The sequence below is a fragment of the Xiphophorus hellerii genome, chromosome 7 (assembly GCF_003331165.1).
Source record: "Xiphophorus hellerii strain 12219 chromosome 7, Xiphophorus_hellerii-4.1, whole genome shotgun sequence".
NCBI lineage: Eukaryota > Metazoa > Chordata > Actinopteri > Cyprinodontiformes > Poeciliidae > Xiphophorus > Xiphophorus hellerii.
Window position 1 is genome coordinate 11,353,153 of NC_045678.1, and position 21,471 is coordinate 11,374,623.

The 21,471-nt window shown below is 41.1% G+C and overlaps 1 protein-coding gene across 2 annotated transcripts in view; it reads left to right on the forward strand.

Moving 5' to 3' along the window:
- Positions 1–21,471, forward strand: part of LOC116723364 (cyclic AMP receptor-like protein A) — a 73,706-nt gene that overhangs the window by 44,249 nt on the left and 7,986 nt on the right. For both annotated transcript variants that reach the window (XM_032568199.1, XM_032568198.1), the window contains one exon: positions 13,048–13,195. In XM_032568199.1, the coding sequence (XP_032424090.1) occupies positions 13,048–13,195 (148 nt within the window). The remainder of the gene's footprint in view (positions 1–13,047; positions 13,196–21,471) is intronic.

The window sequence follows — 21,471 nt, forward strand, 5'->3', positions numbered from 1 at the left end:
CATGGAGAGATCACCATCCACTACCACATTTAAAACCATTGCTTCTACACAACCAACACTAAAAGTGGGCTGACCTCTTCCCAACACCAAAAGACTCTTCACAGACACAAGACCGGCACTCTTCATATTGGCACATTTAAACACACATGGTGTATAATAAACTGCTTTACATCTTAAATTTTACCATGACTTTAAAGGATGGTCACAAATAATTTCTTTTTCAAACTGCAATGAAAATGAATTGCATGATTCCTTTCAAATTCAGTTGACTCAGAAAACAACTAAAGCCAAGAGAATTCCCACGAACTGCCTCACAAGATCTGACTAAAGCTCATCCTTGGTCTTGAGAGGTCGGGTAAGCTTAACATGATGGTAGAACATGCCCGTCAATGGAGACTTGTTGACCCGTATGAAGTCACACTTTGATGCAGTCATATTTGGTGGAGTTTCTTTTTTTTTTTTACCTTCTTTACCAACACATTTCTGTACGCAGTGACACATTAAACCTAGGTTGTTCTCCATCGTAGTAGCTAGTAGCTGGTTGGTCCTTTTAGTAATTCTTGACTTTCTCTTCCAGAAAGCAAAAGGATAGTAAAATTTAAGAAGAATCTTCATTTACAGGTAATGTATAGGACATGTTCGGAGCACAAAGAAGCATTATTTTGTGTTACAAAACAATTTTTTTTAACATTGTATTTTTCTTCCTACTGGATGAATGTCTTGACAAGCCTTGAAGTAGATTTTACTGTTTTCGAGTATATAAAAAATAGCTCCCAGACTTTACATCTTACTCAATTATGGAAAAGATAAAAAATTTGGAATATATGTAGATATTAGTTTTTTCAGTCGATCATTAAAAAATTTTCAGATTAATCACACCCTACCGCTGTTATTGATCACTATTAATCACCATGCTTAACTTTGTAAGCCTGATAGGTAAAAAAAATGCAGGTTGTCTTTTGCAATATTTTATTGTTTCAAAACAAACATTTCAGTTTTCCTGGTTTTTATGTACCGGACAGTCTAAAAGAAGCCATTTTGTTTCAAACATATTTTAGAAATGTTAACTATAAATTGACTGGTGCTTTGGACTGTGCTTATTCAACATTGCAATAAGTAGGCAACAAACTACCGTAGTTTTATCCAAACGTCCACTGCGGTTTTTTAAGCAAAATTTGCCACTGAGCACACCAGTCTGACTCTCCTCATTCATCTTTTCACTTGTATTTTCGACTCTCCATTGCTGACCGCAGTACAAGACCATACTGCTGTGTAGCCCCTACAGGAGAAACGCTTTTATAATGCGATTAATGTGCATTATGTAACATTAAAGCGTTAAACTATTTTGATTAATCGCATGCATTAATGTTAACATCCCTAATAAATATTTATTTATTTATAGATTTTTCATATGTATAAAATCTTGAATAATCCAGGCCAGAGTTTTTCTCATACTAATCTTAATATGTTCACATGCTTAAAAACAGGGACATAACCCTTTAGCATGTCATAAAACTCAATTAATGCTTAAGTATCCACAGTCTTATTAAAACTGGAAAATTCTGGACTTTCAGAAACCCTGAATTTGGGCAAATGAAAGGTCTAATTAAGGGGTTTCCAGCAAAATCAGGCGTTAATGTGGTTGTATTCTACAGCAGTTGGAATATTAAAACACCCCGCTGATCATCAGGTTGGATATTTCTATTATTTTCTTATTAACACACATTCTGTAAATCCAAGTGTGTGGTGTCGCATGTCATGCTCTTTAAGCAGCCAGCTGCACCAAGCCGCATACGGCTGTGGGGCCCAGCTGATATTTGGCGGATATGTGACAACACCTCCTGCGTGCGCCTGAGCGAACGCACTTGTATATTAAATCTCAGGCAGCGTGATCGCTCCACAATCCGTCTTCAGACGGACGGGTGACCTGCAGGCAGCACTGTGTGAGGTGCACACACACACACACACGCACACAGACTGGGCTGGAGGGAAGATGTAGGCTGCATTTTAAATGTATTTGCGAGCATGCGGGCGATTTTTGTGCAGACACCAATCACCAAAAACTGTAAACAAATGTAGATTTGTATTTAAATCAAAGCATTTAAGCTGGGATTGGTTATAAACTGATGTTCCAAACTGATGACTTGAATTGGGCTGTTTTGTATTTTTTGATAAACACCATTTGTATCTATTGACCTTGATGCATTAAATTACATGTCAAAATTAATAAATAAAAATTGAAAGATAACAAAAGCATTTAAACTGTAATCTGGCCAATAGTTAGGAAATTAGTGTAAATTAAAACATGCGCAGAGGTGCATAAGGCAGCGACATTGGTATACCTGCACGTAAATTCAAAATTAGATGGTAAAAAAACGAAAACCTTCCCCGCACACGCATTCACAACCAAACACAAACAGGCGCGCACCCGCCCAGCTCCCCCTCCTCCTGCTCTTTCAGGCACGTCTTTAAATATTCATCACTCTGGCTGCTCTGAGAGTGCCGTAAACGCTGCCTCACACTCCAGGGAATCGCTAAAGCCTACTCTATCATCTGCTCTCCCTCCCTACTCTCTGTCTCTCTCTTTCTCTGACACACACATACACACGCATACACTCACTTTTAGCCGCAGCCGCTCACAAGGATAAACCCATGTGCGGAAACACTCGAAGGCACCGTCGGTGGCGTCAGCAGGCGCACAGCCGCATGCACGAAACAGTGAGACGCTTTCTCAGAGGCCGACGACGGACAGATTTTGTGTTTGTGCGAACGAGTGTGTTTACTGGCTCCCAGTGCCGCGAGTTGAGCGGTGTTGTGTTCCAGGAAACAGGATGTCTCTTTGTTTGGGTTTTATTCTGGTGGTGAGCGCTGGCTGCTTTCGTCCCCCAGGGTCTCCGTGTGCTTCCATCCGCCATTGCTGTGCATCTGTGCCCATGCAGGTGTGCCTGTTGGCGTGTTTCTGCGTAATTTTTTTTTTCTCTAAACAATCTGCGAAATGTTCACACATGACACTGACGAGAAATAGAAATGCACAAAGTGCCTTTGTAGGTCTGTCTGGAAAGGGATTCACGCCCTCAGTTGTTACCCCCATGCTGACCTCATGATCAAAGTATGATCAAAGTAAATGATATACTGTAGATAAAGATCTGTTTATTTAAATGTCATTTCACGCGACATAAGGAAGTTTCTCTTGTCCAGGATTGAAGCAGATTAGTGATTTTTTTTTTTCCCACACTTTTGGGTGGCTGATCACATGCTCTTAGTTAACAAAGGAAAGCTTGTCTTGAGGGGCCAGCAGACAACAACTCAACCATCTAAAGAGAGGCAATAAACTAGACGATCAAATTATTTTCAGTCACAACGTTGGGTCATAGTGGTTATTCACAGCTGATAACTCGTATGAGCGGAGCTGTATCTTGTTTCTGGATCTTGGTCTTGTTTTATGTTGTTTTGAAAATCAGTTCTTTTCTGTCGGAGTAAATTGCCTTTAGCGTGCCATTAAAGCTTTTTGATGTGTTTAACTGACAGCCAGATAATGGGGAAAAAACAGCCTTTGGTTAGGAGGAGTCAGATGAGAAGTTGCACGTTGAGTGAAAACTGGCAAAAACCGGCCCAAAGAATGAACATGAACAATACTTCATTAATACACAAATATAACAATTTATCTCTCTATGAATAGCAGGGTTACAGTGTGTGAGTACATAACGTCTTATTGCATTGCACAATACGTTATATCCAAATCCACTCTAAATTGCTGCAGAAATGTTAAAACTCAGCCGGCTGGGGCGTGCTGTGGTGGCGCAGGGGGTTAGCACGCCCCACGTTTGGAGGCCTTAGTCCTCGACACGGACGTCGCGGGTTCGACTCCCGGTCCTGACGACCTTTGCCGCATGTCTTCCCCCCTCTCCTCACCCTCCTTCCTGTCTGCCTACTGTAGAAAAAAATACGAGCCACTAGCGCCGCAAAAACTCTTCGGAGAAAAAAATGAAAAAAAAAAAAAAAAAAACTCAGCCGGCTGACAACAGTGTGATTCCCTACAACATGGCACCCCCGCTGGACCGCAACCTGCAAAAAGCTGAAATTCACAAAAACTTGAGATCCCCTCCAAAGACGCTTATAACTGATTATTTTAACAGTTCAAACACCAAGCATACCTTAATGCGCATTGATGCGCAGAGTGGAAACCGTCTTGGCACAACCACTGAAGCTAACATCCTGATTTCCACTGTAGGGAGTGCAGCCAATAGTGTGTCAAGTAGCATTGCATCTAGGTATTTCAGCTTCCAAAGTACATCTTTGTTGAAATAATTTAGATACGCTTTATGAAAAAAATCTGCATATAGGCAAATTTTCCGCGAATAATTTGTAGATGTGTTCCACAGAAGAATCAGCGAATAGATGAGACGGTGAATACTGAACCACAAATAGGTGGCGGCCCATTGTACAGGATTTGTGAGAAGTTTACGTGCATTGTTTGCAATTAATGAAGTCAAAGGTAGCAGTTTTTGTTTTCCTCAAAGAGTCTACAGTTTTTGCGAGCTGAGCCCTAGATGGTTGCGTTGAGGATTAGTAGCCTACATATATGGGAGCGCCTGCTTTATCACATCAACACCTAGCAACCCAAATCATCACGTAAACACGATGCAAAAAAGGGCTGAACATGTCTTTTTATGCACTGCCTAGCTTTTGCTATATCTAAGTAAGCCATTGTTGTTTGCGGGAAAGGCTAATGACTGTGCTGAAAAAGAAAAAATTATATTAGAAAAATATCAAGCTAAAAGCACTCTGGTTGAATCACCTGCGGTGCTTTGGCAAGGCTTACCTTTTTAAAGTTGCTTTTCTTCCTTTGTTTTCATGTGTAAAATGCAGAATGTTGCATGTACAAATGCATTTGCACTACAGGCTCATATTTAAATTGAGATTTGGCGATCATTTTTAAAAACTCTTTCTAAAGTTGTTATGTCTTAGGGATTAGATAGCCAACGATTCATCAGAACAACGAGTAAGAGCTCATATACCCACTATTTTCTTATATTTATTAGAAATGCAGCAGTACAGCTATTTTATTGACTTTTACCATGTTCTAGTAATGTTTTCTTGACACTTGCAATAAAAGGTATATGATCAAGAGAAAAATGGAAAATGGTTTCACAAAAAATATGAGCCACACCAGACGAATCTGTAGCCTAGCACTGCTTTAGCCATGCTTAACGTTGCCGTCTTTTGAATTATTTCCTTATGTCGGTGCCTGTTGACAATTAATCTTATGCTACTGCTTTTTACATTTTAATTAGGGATGCACCGATGTGACAATTCCACCGATGTGATATTAATATGGCAGATAACCGATATTTACAGATAGTAAATATTTTTCCCTACCCTTTTAACACCAAAAACCTACTAACATTTCAGCAACAAGAACTGCCTTGTTGCTGAAATGTGCTATGCAAATAAACTTGATTGAGTGCATCTCTGCTTCATTTAAACATTACCCAAATGAATACCACATGACCAAACCTCTCTCCTCCTTAAACATACACAAACAGCAATAATATGGAAATAAATACCGGTTATTAACATCAGCACATTTTTACTTGTCGGGCCGTTACCTATATGTATTTTTTAAAAGACTAACGTCGGCCAAACCAGATGTTAATTCTGATATATCGTGTTTCCCTACTTTTAAGTGGTTTAAGTAATAATGCATTTGCGTTTAGCAGCAGAATTACATATGTACCTTGCATCTACATATCTCATTTTGTTCGGTGAAGTTTATGGATTGGATGAAGAAGTCTGAAAGAAACGTGCTTATTGGCAATTAAAAAATAAACTTCTTTAACAGAAAGGAGCCTCAGTGATGTGTGAAAGTACCATTCACTCTCACAACAGCCTGGCACCTGCTCTTCATTCTGGTTGCCAGCTTGGTCACGCACCACTATGGGATGGTAGCTCCATTCGTCAACCAGCATGTACCACAATTCAGCCAAAGTCACCCGGTACAAACAGCACACCCAAGTTGTGCCTAGAAGCTAGAAGTATTCAATGGGGCCGCATATTTAAATAATGGAGGGCATCTCTGTAAAATCTTGCTCTGTCGGTGCGATCGACATCCTGAAGGAGTGGAGACACGGGATTGCAGGTTACGGAATCTTATCTTATCTCTCTGCAGTGAGATTCTCTTTAATGAAGCCAAGCCATTTTATTCCCAGTGAGTTGCAGCGCCGCATCATCATCACTACCTACACCAAAAGTTGTTTGAAACTGGCAGAGAGGATTTGGCAGGTCTGTCATGGGTGGAAGGCATAGTCAACTCCGCTGCCCACAGATGCAGCTTTTTTATAAATGAAGGACCATATAAGGTGAAAGAAACAGAGTCTCCAACATGCGCGATTTATTGCAGCAAGTTATGAAATCTGTTTAAAGACTCAACTAGGCTTTAGGTTAGTTTACTGTTTTGTTTCAGAATTCAAACCTCTAACTTTTGTGTCCGACAGGTTTTATAGCTGTATCTCGCCTATAACTTAGACAGAAACCAGTAACTTTTGTCACCAGTATCCCTCGTACTTGGAGAAAAGTTCAGAGAGGTCATCAGCAGAATAACTGCAGACAGCACGAGGGGCTCTCTGTCGGAAAATGAGGAAGTAAAAGGCAGTCAGTCTCGAGAGGAGGAAGTGCAATCGAGTTCAGGATGACTTCTCTGTCTGGCTGCCCTTCCACGCTTCAGGAAGGAGTTGTCCTCCGAGCCGATCAAGTGCCGTTCGCACACCGCTCCGAGGATGTTCGGCACAACAATTAGAGGCAGGCGAAAAGGTGAACTCTGTCAGAGAGGGGTGGGGGAGGCAAATTGATGGCTTGGGTAGTGGTACGGACTGAATGGCAAGGTGGGATATTGGAGGAGATCGGGAGAGGTGGCAAATGAGGGATTTAGCGCAGACTCTGGAGGGCGCCGAGAGACGCTTTCAAAGAGTGACTGACAGCATGATAGATGGCGGGTCTGAATAAGTGAGCGAGGCGCGGAGATGCCGTGCGAGTGCTAATGATTGACTGCGCGCGTACAGTCGGTGGCAGGCCGTCGCTACGGAGAGCGGCGTAGCGCTCGTGCGCTCCTGCATGTTTATGATCCCTACATGTGTGTGTTTATTATGGTTGACCATTTGCTCCTGATATTGTATACACAATACCATCCCTGTTGCGAAAGCCGCCCGACTCCGGCACGCACGCAAACCTTGTCAGGCCTTGGACACACACACATACGCACACACACACACGCATGCACAGCAGGCTCAGCCAGGCATCGCCCGCAGCCACACTCTCCTTCCCACCGCTGCCTCCCTCATTCATCTTTCATTAGCCTGGCTCACACAGGAGAAACAGCCTGCCTCCCCCCCTCCTTCACCGCACGCCTCCACCCTTCTCATCTAACCTCTTTGCCTTTCTTTCCCCTTCTTGTTTTATCCCCGGTTTTCCCGCTTGTTTGTCTTGCAGCCTCCTATTTTGGAAATCCGTCTTCCTTTGCTCAACCTCACCCCTTCACCTCTTAGCCTTGCTCCTACTCATTTTCACTTCTTCATCACGCTCTCTTCTTCTTCTTTCCTGTGCCGTGCTGTTTTCCCTGACACTCTTCTCCCCCTCTCTCGCTCCCTCTCTCTCTCTCTCGCCTGCTCTCTTTTTTCCTTTCATTTTGCTCTCCGTCTCTCCCTCGATGGAGGGGAAAAGGCTCTTCGCCTCTAATTGCGGCTGTTCCGTTGCCATGGCGCGTGTTGCTCAGCGCTGCGAGGTGCTGTCTGAGTGGTGTGTGTATGTGTGTGTGCGCACGGCAGGCAGATGATTGCTTGCTGCCAGCTCTCGTTTCCCGGACGCCGATCGTGTTTCTTTGCGGCAGCAGGGAAAAAAAAGAGAGAGAGAGAGAGGGAGAGAGAGACGCCAGAAATAGCCCCCCTTCACACAGACCCAGTCACTCTCCTCGCTGCGCTGTCAGATACTCACACATGCAGAGGGACGCACACACACGCAAGCACACACACATACACAGCGTTTCCTCTCTTTTCTGATATTTTCCATGCATGCGATCCAGGTTATGCCGTGTGCAGACACCTTCTAGCACACACACGCGCGCACGCCAACACAATCACACTCACACAGGCATTAATGCGTGTTTAGTTCTGTTTGCACACGTCCAACTTCCTCTGCCTGACGGTGAGTGTGAGTGTGTGTGTGCTTCCTTCGTCTCTCCGGAGGTTCTGTGGGGACTCTGATTTATTTCACCTTTAATGGGAAGTGAAATGAATGTGAGCAGCAGCTGGTCTGGTCCTCGGAGATACCGCGGTACGCTAACCCAGAAAACAAGCAGCGTAGCTCTGAAATGGCCCTCACTCTGACAAGCGGCAACACACGCCACTCTACGCTCCATTGGCTGCACTGTTGGTTTTATTTAAAGCCGTGCGCAGACACTCCGTTAACACCCTTACCCGGATTGACGGAAAAGCTGTGGGCTCTCTTTAACAGGTGTATCTCCAATCTCTGCCCATCCAACTTTTCGGGTTTGCTTTCTCCACTCACAACTTTTTATAAGGGGAGTTGTTGGGAGGTAAACGGAGACAGATTAATAGCAAATAAACCTTGAAACCTCGACGCCGTAAAAGAGGATAAGGGAGGATTATAAGCAGATTTGTGGACGAATCGCTCTAATCATCTGCTGTTCTGTTCTCCCGCAGTTGTCGAAAGGTTTTAAGGGAAAGAACAAGAAGAAGAAGAAGAAGAAAAGCTTCTTCTTGCTAAGCTTAGTTTTACAGATAGAGTGCCTCTTATTTTTGATTTAAAAAGAAAATACTAAGCTTTTTATACTCCCCTCACTTCATCAGATTGCTTTATAGATGTTGTTGTCGGCAAAGTTGCAGGGCCCAAAATCCTCAATAAATAGGGCTTGTGTTTTGCAGAGAAGACCTTGGGCTTGAGCTAACTCAAGTGCATTACTTCACTTAACATTTCAGTGAAACCTTTTGGCATAATACGTCTCTGTTGGTTTGGTTAACATGCTTTAAATAAAGCGGAAAAAAATACAGTGTGACAACATTACCAACAAGTCGAAGCTTGTTGGTAACATTTAGGTTTGATCTTGTGTTGGAAATATTCATCCACTACTCTTTTAAACAGTCTCAAAATAAATGCAGTTATGAGGATTGTTGTCTGTAACACACTTCAGAAGAACTTGCAGATTTTAGTTCTGGACTTTGGTAGATTATTTATATAGCGTTTATAACTTTGATGTTCTTTTGGGGAAGCCATTTTTTGATGTGCTTGGAGTGCTTTCTCTACCGAAATATGAATTCCTTTCTTCCCAAAACTGGAAGTGTTCACAATTTCATCCACTTTTGAGGAAAATTACCAATTGCAGCTGAGTAAAAGGAACCCCAGACCATGACACTGCCACCAACATGTTTCTCTGAACATGTGGTTGTTGTTGTTTTTCTTAGAGCTATTTGTGCCAAATGTTTTTGGAGTTGTGGACCAAAAGTAAAACACATTCCAGATTTTGACGTTGTTTTCCTGGTAGAATACTGTACCTGCCTGAAATGTCTTTATCTCTTCCCGTGGATTTTTTTTTCTACCCTTGCCCTGACCCATTCTTTAAAACTTTGAGATTGCTTTATTCCTTTGGATCCTATGACTTTAGCTGAAGTTTTGCAATGTATGGAAAGTTGTACTTGGATAGCTGAACAGGAGATTCTTTAGTCACAACGTAGTTTAGCAACCAGGTTGTTAAACCTTATTTTTGCCCCAAAACAGATTTGTTTTTCATCTAAGATGTGCAGTAAATGTCACTGCATATTTTAGGTAAGATTTCAGAAAGATTTATTTTTATCTCATTTTATCAGGGGTGTTTACAATTTGTAAACTGCCATATGTTGCATCCATGTGTTGCGTAATCAAAATAATTTGAAGTTCTTGTGATCCTATCAACTTTGAGGCTCACAAACAAATGAACTGCAAATTAAAATGTAAAAACTGCGCAGTTTTATGACGTTTGTGGAAAAATGTTTACACGGCTGTGCTTTTGTCCTATGCAGTCATTCATTCATGTTAGAAAAGCTTCTGACTAATTGTCCTAAGAGGCGAGAGCTCCTGCCACCTATAAGTACGGAATATTACACACTGATAAAAGCTCTGCAGAGGCTCCTTTTATGTGACAAGAAAAGCTCTTTTCAGAGGAAAGCTCAGAATTGCCCTTTCCAGTAACTTGCCATGTTTTGTACACATGTTATTGTGAATATTATAAATTTTGGCAAATTTCCAACTTGCTTATTTCAACTTTTGTGTGACATAATTGCATTTTGTACAATTTTTAAAAACGATTTTCACAATTAACAGTGAGCTTTAATATCTCATCCTTCCATATTTTGTCTTATCTGTGCCATTGGTGAAAGTAAAGGTTGATCTATTTGATGAATTGTACTGCGATGTTTCCAATATTGCATCATGAGAGTAAATGGCGTTAACATAAGACTAGTTTTTATTGCTTCAAGTCTCTTAGGATAGACTTGACTTGGGATTTCTAATATTAAGTTAAATATTTTAATTTGATTAATTATTTGAACAAGCCTTTGAGATTTTAACCCATCAAAAACACACATGTTCACAGTTCCACACATGCACCATGCACACACTGTACACTCCCACACAGAAAAAAAGAATAAGTGTAAGCCATTCACACATTTAATAATTTGTTTATTTTTTCCATTACTCATGCAGCGCTAATTATTGTAGCTCAAAATATGGCAGTACAACAACAAACTAATCTAGCTAATCTTGGCAAAAGTACAGATTGTTTCTTCTTACTCTTTCTTATCTCACCTTGTATGATTTTATTCAAGATTATAAGGGGAAAAAATCACACTTTTGGTGGAACTTCAAGGACTGTCCCAGTGATTGAAGTTTGTGTGCCTCTTCTGAAGGGTTCCTGTTTTGAATAGTTTGCATGTTTTAGGATGAAAGGTGTAGAATTCAGTAAGTACCTTTTTGCAAGGCATTATTTGTTTTTTAATAAAAAACCTTTGCTTCAAAATATCTGCATCTAGTGTTTCTAAAGTTGCTAGATTTCTTAAATTTAATATTGGGAGTAATTGTTGTTCAAATCTCCAGTGCCCTTTTGTTTCCAGAAACATATTTTGGATTTTCTTTGGTAGGTTGGGTTTAAGTCCTGATGTTGGGTTTCTATTCTTGTTTTTACCTTTTGAATAATTAAAAGTATGAATATTGAAGAGGTGTTGGTCATTTCACTCCTTTATCTCAAACTTTTGTAGATTTAGTCATGTAGAAACTGTTTGCTGTTGGGTATGTTGCAGTCTAAACTGTACCCAGTTTCTGTCATATTTCATCATAACCAACTGGCCCAAACAAAAATCAGTTCAGTGGGGTGTAATACAAAGTTTTCAGTTTTCAGAAAATAAACTGAAATCAAATTAAATAATTAGTGAGATTTGATTAAAAAAATTGTTTGTCCATAGTTCCGGAAAGAACTAATTTAGAAAGAAGAATAAACGTGAAAGCAATAGCGTAAGTACACTGGTATAAAATGGAAGTAGGAACAGAATGAAATGACAATTCATCTGTGGGAAATGTGTCTTCCAGTCAAGTCTGAAGTTGTGTCGCAATGAATGATACTGCTGCAGGAAACATTTTGGACGGCATGTGGGCTCAAAACTTGGTGTGCGCACGTTGTGTTTTGTAGCTTTGCTGATGTAATTGCAGCTGCGAGGACTCGTTGTTTGTTCGTGCTCATGTGGTGCTGGTTCCAGAGATGTCACAATGTTGGCAACACGGTTATGATATGATTCATGGGGAGGATAGTTGAAACACAACAATGGTGTTATTGCCAAAGATTTCACACACACACGCAAAAAAAACAAAAAAATCATTATCACAGAAAAAGGAAACAGATCTTCTTTTCTGGCTGTCAGCCAGTCGAGACGAGTGACTGTAGAGTCTCACGTAACACCTTGTAACCACAATACAACAGTGTTGCTTTTCCGCCAAATGTTTGGTTTGGTGTCTTCCTTCCCCGGCGGGGACGCAGGCGGTCTGAGGATAACTTCCCTGACCCCAGAGGTCAACAGCTGTGGCCACTTAGATCCGGGTGCACACCCAACCCCTGAACAACGGCGCATGCAGGAAATGCCATGAGTCGCACACGGTTTGATTCTCCGGCTAATAGATCAATAAAAGACATTAGTGGCAGGCTAACCCAGCGAGCAGTGCTAATACAGGGTTAATCCAGGGTTAATGGCTGAGCAGCATTGTTCGCGGAGACGGCTATTAGTTCTCCGCAGCATCTCACAATAATGCTTCCCCCCCTTGTCGTACCCCGGCTTCACAGGGACAGAAACACAACTAAAATGTTGGGTGGTGGGGGACAGGCGGGGAAATGTACGCGATCCTTGTCTTTGAAAATGAAAACACACATCAATGGTTAAACACGAACGCGCAGGGGAGACGGAGTGTTTGCAGAGGATAGGTCAAGAAATTAGCGTGTGGTAATGAGAGGAGATGCATCGTTGAAACTGTGGTCTGGAGAGGTGGAAACGGAGCTGAGAGAAAGTGGTGAGAAGGAGAGGAAGCGAGTCGAGCGCTACACATCTCCCCGTCCTTGTAAAGTGCTGCGTGCTGTCGGAGCAGCAGCCAAGAATGTGTCAGCCCAGCCGTCTCACGCTGCCTAATGGGCTCTTAAACGCTGATATAAAGCTCGCTCGCTCTTTCACCCTCCCCTTTTCCCTCTCTTGCTCCTTCTTTTTCTGCCTCCGCCACTTGCTCTCATTACCTCTCGTTCTCACCCTGTCCCTCACTCTGTCACTCACTTGTCCTCTGCCTCGCTTTCTGTTGCTCTATCAGGCTCTTGCTTTTTTTTTTCCTCGTCCTGTAGCTGTCTTTCTTCTCCTTTAATTACTTCGTCCTCACCTCTTTAGCTCTCCTGCAGGTTGCTTCTTTTATTTAAAACTTTTCAACATTACAACTCAGCACTTCCCTGTGTCTTGTCCTGTCCTCCTCCACCAGACTCCATAATGCCTTCTACCCTGAAGATCCTTCGTTCCCTCTCACCCTTTTGCACGTCCTGTCAGCACCTCTCCATGGTTTGGCCAATGCCTTTGTTTTTGGCCTGGATAAGGAGTGGTGGAGTCTGCTGAGCCCAACTGGATTGCAGGTACAGGAACTGCACACACACAAACATGCTTGTATAGTTTCGTTTTGTAACAATGCTTTGTTGCTACAGAACACAGGATGTGCACAAAGATGAGCTCCCAAAATGGAGGTCGGTCTGACTAAATGTTGGACCCCTTGTTGTATATACACCACCCTCAAACTATTTCACATTTAGACATATTTTTTTTGTGATTTTGCATATAAAAATCAGAAACTTGTGCTGTGCATTTGTACTCCTCTCATATCCCTAAATCAGATCCGTCTCTTTAAGAAGTTCATGGTCTTTCTGAAACTCCGCCTTCATGTCATCACATCAATATTCATCTTTCAAGCGTTTAGAAACATTCGTCATAGCACAGGACTGATAAGTAGCTCACGTAATGAGCTCAGCAGATGTGCAATTCCACCAGGTGTTTGCTAATTGCTGCTGGCTAGTCTGAAGGAGCTGAGTGGTGGAGGCACTGGGGAGAGATTAAAGGACTCCTCAAAAATACATGAAAGAATCAAAACAACACTCCAGGTACGTTTTGGATGTGGGAATAACATTATCACATGATATAAATCTAAATAAAGTTAAATACTGCTCCTTTAAGAACAAAGCAAATGAATGTGTTAAAATTGCCTATTCAAAGCCTGGACCAAAACCTAATTGAGAGTTGGTGGAGATTTATGCTCATGAATGCTTTCCATCCAATCTGACTGAACTTGAGTTATTTTGGAAAGAAGAATGGCCAAACAGTTCAATCTCAAGGTCAAATTGCTAGAGTTGGCCTCAAAGACGTGCAACCGTAGTTACAGTGAAACATGACTCTGAAAAGGATTGGCTCAGGTTGGCTGAATAAAAATGAACACAGCACTTTATTTGGAAAAAATATATTTTTTATTTCTTACATTAAGAGGGTATGAATACTTGTGCAAAGACATACACCTGTAGAGATAAAGAATCACATTTGAACAAACACGGCTCCTGCAACAATCTGTGTTTCCCTAAAACAGAAATACAAGTTAAAGGGTCACTTATACGATGCATTTTGAATGTGCATCTGCAAAGAGCCAGAACAGGTTTTCTTCAGAGCATTCTAAGAAGCTTTCTCTCTGCAGGCGTGACAGACAGTATGATTACAAGGCTCCTTAATTTATTGTTTTCTGCAGGTATTCCTGAATGGCTGAAGCATATTTTACATTTTTGCCTTTGCAGACAACGGCAAATTGCACTTGTCGCCTTTTTAACCTTGGCGAGATTCTAAGCGGTGCTTCACATGGCGCCACTCGTTCATTCATTCACACGCTCATTCTGTTCGTGCGGTGCTTTTCTCTTTCTCCCACTCTTTACTCACACATACTAACATTCGTCACATCAATGAGCGCATTGTGAGAAATGTGGAGTTCGGTGTCTAACACAAGGTCTCTCAAACATGGGTGGGGGAGGGGGAGGATATTTGACACATTTGGAGGAGACCCAGTGTGTATGGGTAGGTGGTCCGAGTCCAGTTTGAATGGAAATCTTTTATTTTTGTTCCTTTCTGGTGCAGTGTTGAGTTACTGATTATTTTTAACGCCGGCTTCCGCAAGCATGTGAGTGTAACTTAATCTAAAAACTTAATTTGACTTAAGTGTAAAGAGACGAATGTGACAATGTGTACTTATCTAATCTTTTTAATTAAATGTGCAGATTTAACTCAGTACTGCAGGTCATTTCACACCTATTAATTACCGATTGCAATGTATTTATCTCCTTAATTGCTACCATTCCTTGTGCCTCTGATCGGTCACTTAGCTCAAGTTGCGGTAAATTGCAGTTTTCCTACCTGCCTCTGTATGCATAAAAGCATCGCTACTCTTCAATCCCCAAACTATCAAAATAAATGAAAGTTTATTTAGCATGGCCAAAACCAGGCTAAATGGTTTTTAGCCTGGTTTTGGCTAAAAGGTAACATACAGGTTTCATCCTGACTCGTTAGTTCCACGTGTTGACTTGTGGCTAGAATACACAGAGCTGTACTTTGTACTGAAAACCTAAGCTGTCCTAATGCAGAGTGTAATTCAAAACACCACCCACTCATTAATACAGTCTTATTAGAAAAGGGGTGGAAAAATGCAACAGAAACTTAATTCAATTACCAAAAGTTTGTACATGCTAACTTTATGATTTTTTCTAAGTAATATAAAAAAATAAAATTGCACAAACATTTGCCAATTTAAATGTTTCCATCTCGTTGCAGTTGGTGTTGCTGTTTCAAGTAGGATGCCCTGCCATGTTGTGGCATTTACTTGAGCATAATAGTGATGCACCTCTGGTTTGGGAGCGTGTTTAACTGAAGCGGAGAAGCAATGTCAGTGGTGTGGTCATATTTTCAGAGAGAGTTGAAAGGATAAGCAAGTACATGTATATGTAAATTCTTTCAAATCTGCATAAATCTGTTCAAATGTAAAACCTAACACATGGCTGTAGATGAATGGTCAGGGGTCATTAGTTATGAGATTCTGCACCAAGTTTGACAGCAGTCCATCCAGCTGTTGTCAAGACACTTCAGCCATTAGTGGGACTTAATGGTGGTCTTAGCTTAACTGGAAGGAATCGCTAAAGTGGCTGAGAGGAGTAATGTGTCCGATGGAGTTGCTATTGTAGATTCTTTCCGTTTCTGTTGAACAGTTTGATGTTTCGTCAGAGTAGTTATGTCGAACGCATACTAGCATGTGTAAAAATAAAAATTTAAACCTCTAAGTGGGGTTTGCCTTGCACCCTATCCTTGCTTTTTTCTTTTAGGGTCTCCGGTGGCTGCAGTACATGAACGCATGCTGTAGATGACAGACCACGAGACTGAAAGGCTTAATTGTTTTTTGTTTTTGCTCGTACATGCTTGAGTTCCTGTAGCATATCTCGCTGTGATATGCCACAAGCATCTACCAGGCAGGCTTCTATTGTCAGGAGAAGGAAATGGCACACGGCGCCTTTTAACAGTGGCTGGGTTCTACAAAGTGCTTCACTGCATGATTTTCATTCATTCTTTCACACGTTCCTTCCCACAGTGCTCCTTTCTGGTTTGTGCCGGGATTTTTTTTCCCTTTCTTTCGCACATTGATGAACACATTGTGAGAAATCCAGAGTTCAGTGTCTGCCCGGTGTCTTGTTAACACCCAGAGAGGCGGAGGGACTCAACGGCAGAGCCTCCTATAGCTGGTCTCTACTCTACCGCCCAAGTGGAAAGCGCTTTACGTTGCCTTCAAACCTCTGTTTTGAGACCGTTGTTGAATACTGAGATTATTAGTGTTGACTAGTTTTGGCTTTAAGCTCTTTAGGGCTCTGTAAATTGGGCCTGTATAATCAGGTGGTCTGCTCAGTGCCTGACTCTTTGCAAGGCTTAACCATTTAATGTTAATAACCGGAAAATTTTACAAAAGCGTCCCTGCTGGGTTATTTCTGACCAAGGTTACTGTTTATTCTCTCTGTGAATAACTTTTTAATTCGCTTTAAGGATTAGTGACAGTATCAAAGAAATGATGGCTACTGTTTTGGACGCTATTAATTCCTTGTGGAATATGTAAAAGCTGAACATTAAGAGCACACAGAAACTCTTCCACATGAAAACATGAAACTCATCGCGGTGAAATAAATTTTCAAAGTCACCAATCTCGGTGACTGATAAAGTAATTGTTGAGTTATTGATATTGATTGGCCAGCTTGTAGAGCTGTCATCAATACATTTACTGAAGTGTTTTCTCCCCAGGAGGCTTGTAATGGACGGTGTTTGACAGATGTTGATGTGAGCAATTTTCCGACGAGAGAAATATCTTATGGCAACTAATTCAGAGATTTTACGCAAGTGAATTATGAGATGTATCACTCGTAATTTCATTTGAAAATACAATTATTACTTACTGGAAACAAAACTGCCGTGCCGTGGTCAATACTCAGGGGAAGTAAGAGAGGTAATTGAAATGTTTTATCAGCTAAGCATGGCTAATGACAAAATTTCTTGCGTTTTAAGAATTTTATGACGATCAGGTGTCAACTTTGGGTGCTGCTACTTGAGTTTGCCAAAAGAAATTTGGCATGAAATGAAGGCTGATCAATGTGACACTGGTGCCAATGAGTGAAAATCAAAACACCCCATGTTAAATGGGGTGCCAGTCATTTTACCGTTTATTTCTAACCTTTTAGAGTTTTGATCATTCCATATCCCAAAAAATGCACTACTAATCTCTGGATGTTTTGTCCTGGATGTTTTGGATGTGTACGCTGTTGGATTGTTTCATATCCATTTTGATAATCAGTGATTTGAGATAGTTAATATACTTCTTGTGTACTGGGCGTGTATGAGATTTTGATACGTATTTATAAGTCTCAAGTGGCAACTGTAGGTATTTTGTTTGATCAGTGGTCCTGATCTCGTATAGTGAAAGTTTTGACTAAATCAATCCATCAGATTCGCAGTCGTTTATATTAAGGTGTAACCAGAAAATACTACACATTTAAATTGCATTAAGCAAGGTAATGGAGCATTTTATGAGTATTTTGGGACTGGGAAACAACCAATAAGTAAAGAAATTTAAAAAAAAACAAAGACAGGCAGAAATATATTAGGAGAGTCTAGCACGCCCAACCAATCTATACAATAGAAGTGCAGTGGGTCCAAGTGTTTTGCCGATCTAGCAGATATGTGAATGTCTAATGTGTACATGACCCAGGAAATAATGTGGAACGCTGCAGTGCTCCGCTACAATTCAGCTGTGAAGAAACCATTTCTCAGTCTTTTGCTTCAGCAGCTGATGCTCCGCGGCTTCCTGCCTGAGAGGAGGGGAACAAACATTGTCTTTGTCAAGTATATGGAGTTTTTCATAATGCTGAAATCCCCTCAGGATTTAGTGTTAATTGTTCCATGTGCATATCATTTTGCTTGTAACCCAAAATGTTGAATTGTGGCCACTTTTGTGTTGCGTCTCTTCCACAATGTCCGTACTTGTGGAGATCACGACGACTGGCGACAGATTCTCCAACCTAGCCTTCATGTTGCTGTTTGTTCACTAATGTTCTGCAACAAACGTCTGAGGCCTTCACAGGACAGCTATATATAATGCATGCCCTTTTTTTCAGATTTTTAGTAGGCAACAAATCTGCAAACCATTTCTTTCCACCCCCAAAATTTTATACTGTTTAATGTTGGTCTATCGTATCAAATTCAAATACAATACATTGAGGCTTGTGGTTGCCAAGTGACAAAATATGAACTGTGCTTTGAATACTTTTGCAAAAGGCTCTGTGTGTGGCTAATATGGCCATTAGCGTTCCTTTAAAAGGAAGTTAGTTCCCTCAATAGGATGCCCATGGTTGATTTGTGGTTTCTTTATCTCTGTCAGCAGATTAAATAGTATAATATAAAAATTCAACTATTAAACCAAAATGACCAATAATGAGACCAAGTAGTGCAATTTCTATCTTTTAGCTTATTCTTTGCAGCTCAGGTATTGCTCCAGATCACAAAAATGCAAAGTGAGAGTTCATCTATTAAATTGACTGAAGATGAATATATAAACTAAAGACCGGAGTATATACTTTTTTCAAAACGTCGTTGAGAGACTCCTGCTTTTTTAGTATTACGTTTAGCATCATTTCAGAGTTTTGTGTAATGCCTGTCCAGGTTGACTTAAAAAATGAGCTATTATTGTCAGATGTTATTTTTCTTAGCTTCGGAAGAGTAATTGTTAGGGATTCACAGATAGGAACATTTTAATGCAGATCCATCTCCTATTAACACTGCTGTTATGGCAATTTACTAATATTAAATCTTTTTATTACTCATTAAGAATAACTAATAGACTGCTAAAATAATAATTTATATCAGCATAAATAATTATAATATCAAGATGCAGGATTTACCATTGAGTTCGCTGCAAGAATTTCACTGCAGCAGGACCTTATAAAATCCCATTTCAGTCAATAACTTTAAATATTCACAAAATTCTGATGACACAAAGAGGTGATCACATTTTATTTCCATTATATCAAGGACTAAGTCTTTACAGATGTTAACTGCAGTCTGCCTGGGTGGCAAAGGTATTAGCTGCTTATAAGTCACTCATTTTTCCTGTAATCCCTTTTAGGAATCCTGAATACGAGCAGCTCTAATACTTGTAATTTTACCTTAACCAACGTTTTAATTGCTCTCACGCTGGAAAACGATCACCGCCAATAATTGGTACCATGTGTGGCAGCTGTTCGTCTGAGATAATTGCCGCATCTAATACCGAAATCTACTTTTCCTGAGCGAAATTACCAATGTAGGACCTCATTTCCTGTGTAACATTGAGAAATTTAGCTTTTAGGAAAATGTAATGAAGCGAAGCTTATCAGAAATATAATATTGCCGCATTTCAATCCTGAACATCATCGGTTGCATTTCAATAAACACCCCAATCAATAGAGTTCTGCGCACATTTGTCTCAATCTGCAAACATTGACTGTATCTGCAGCTACGAGCTGGAGCTGATATTGAACAACAAGCAAAAAAAAAAAAAAATCCTCTGTGGTCGTGGTTTAGTTGTGCGCAAACACACACGCACGCACGCAAACACACGCATTCATGCATATTGCCACCTCCTCGGTTTCAGCGGCCACGCTGATAACAGGTCACGAGCTCAGCGTGGAAGAGTGGAATGTGCGGTGTGACCTTCAACCCAAATGTCAGTGTTGCGCTGTGGCGAGCGGGGTGAAAGAGACAGAGAGACAGAGCAGCGAAATTGAATCTCAATGTGTTCGTAAATCACGGGGAAAGCGCTGTTTGTGTGTGTCAGGCAGAAAGAGAGGAAGGCGAGGAAGAAGACGACAGGGAGAGACGGAGGGAGGGAGGGAGGGAGGGAGGGAGGGAGAGGGGAGAGACAGGCGGCGTGTGTGTTTGTGCGCTATCGTGACTAACAGCCGGTTGTTATTCATCTTGGCATGCGGCTCCCAGCAGCCCCCACACATCAGGTGTGAGATTGGCGGGGGAGAGGAGGGGTGGGGGAGAGGAGCGGGTGCTGATGGGGTGACAGCGTCAAAACATTCCTCTCTCAAAGCAGAGAATCTGTGCTTTCCTCCTCCCAGCACCTCCTAACCCAGCCTCATCGTGTTCAAGTACGCTCTCCCTTTAAAATGCCTGCTTTTCTGTATTTTATTTATTTATTTATTTTTTTTAATCTTTCCTTACTTGAAGGTGTCTTTGTACACAACTCACGCTCCATATGTACATTTTGATAGAGCTGCTGGCTGCAATCTTTTGTCATTTTCATATTGGTACCGACTCGCTCCTGTACCATCGGAGTGAGCGGAGAAAGCCAATACATATAAGATTTGGGATGTCCCTGCTTTATTATTTTGATTGATTCACAGACACAACAAATAAATTGCTGCCTTGTTAGCAGTTTTGGGTTGACTAAATGACAATAGCATGTAGCAGTAAATTCCTCACCTAAGTCCCTAAATTTTCTAAGTTTTTCAAGTTTCTCGTTGGCTTTTAGGACAAATACTCCTTTACTCGTTCAGATCGCAATTTAATCCTTAATCTGCAAATGTTCCACACACCCTGGCAATGATCTATAGGCATCTACAAAGAGTAAAGTAAGGGTAAGACCTACTTGCCCTACTTCTGCTTTGCCTTTGCATCTCAGGAGGCTGTGGAACAGTTAAAACTCGAAATTAGATTATCAAAGATTTGTGGTTGACTTCCGTTTGGTTTAAAACAGTGAAACAGACCAACTTGGCACTAATCTATAGTCTTTGTGGTAACTACTGATGTTTACTTCAGGTGGTATCACTTCTATGCAAAATTGAAATAAATGTACTCAAGGTAGCTCCGAAGTGTTGACCTGTTTTCTAACCATAAAATCTAAAAATAAGCTATGTGTACTGTAGAAAATACTTTTTAATCCTCCTGCTGTTTGACACTTGGCAAGAGCACAGAAAATGTAACGGTCGGACAGCGACGAAGCGGGAGGGATGTCCTGTCAGCCCATCAATTTCTGAAAAAAATTGACACACACACACAAAAAATTTGTAAAAGTGCACACAGGGTCAGTGCAACCCCGCCAGACCGCACACAGAATAAAAAACTTGTTGGGTCTAAATAACGCTGCCTCTTAAGACCATGTGAGGGTTAAATAGCTTCTTACAGCTTTTGTGTCAGTTTCTCAATAACCTAACAATAAGTGTAACTAAACTGTTAAATTTGAAGACTTCTTCCCCCAGTAACCACTTCCATACTGAAGAGTGTTGTGGTCACCATGACCTTGGTCCATTCACTG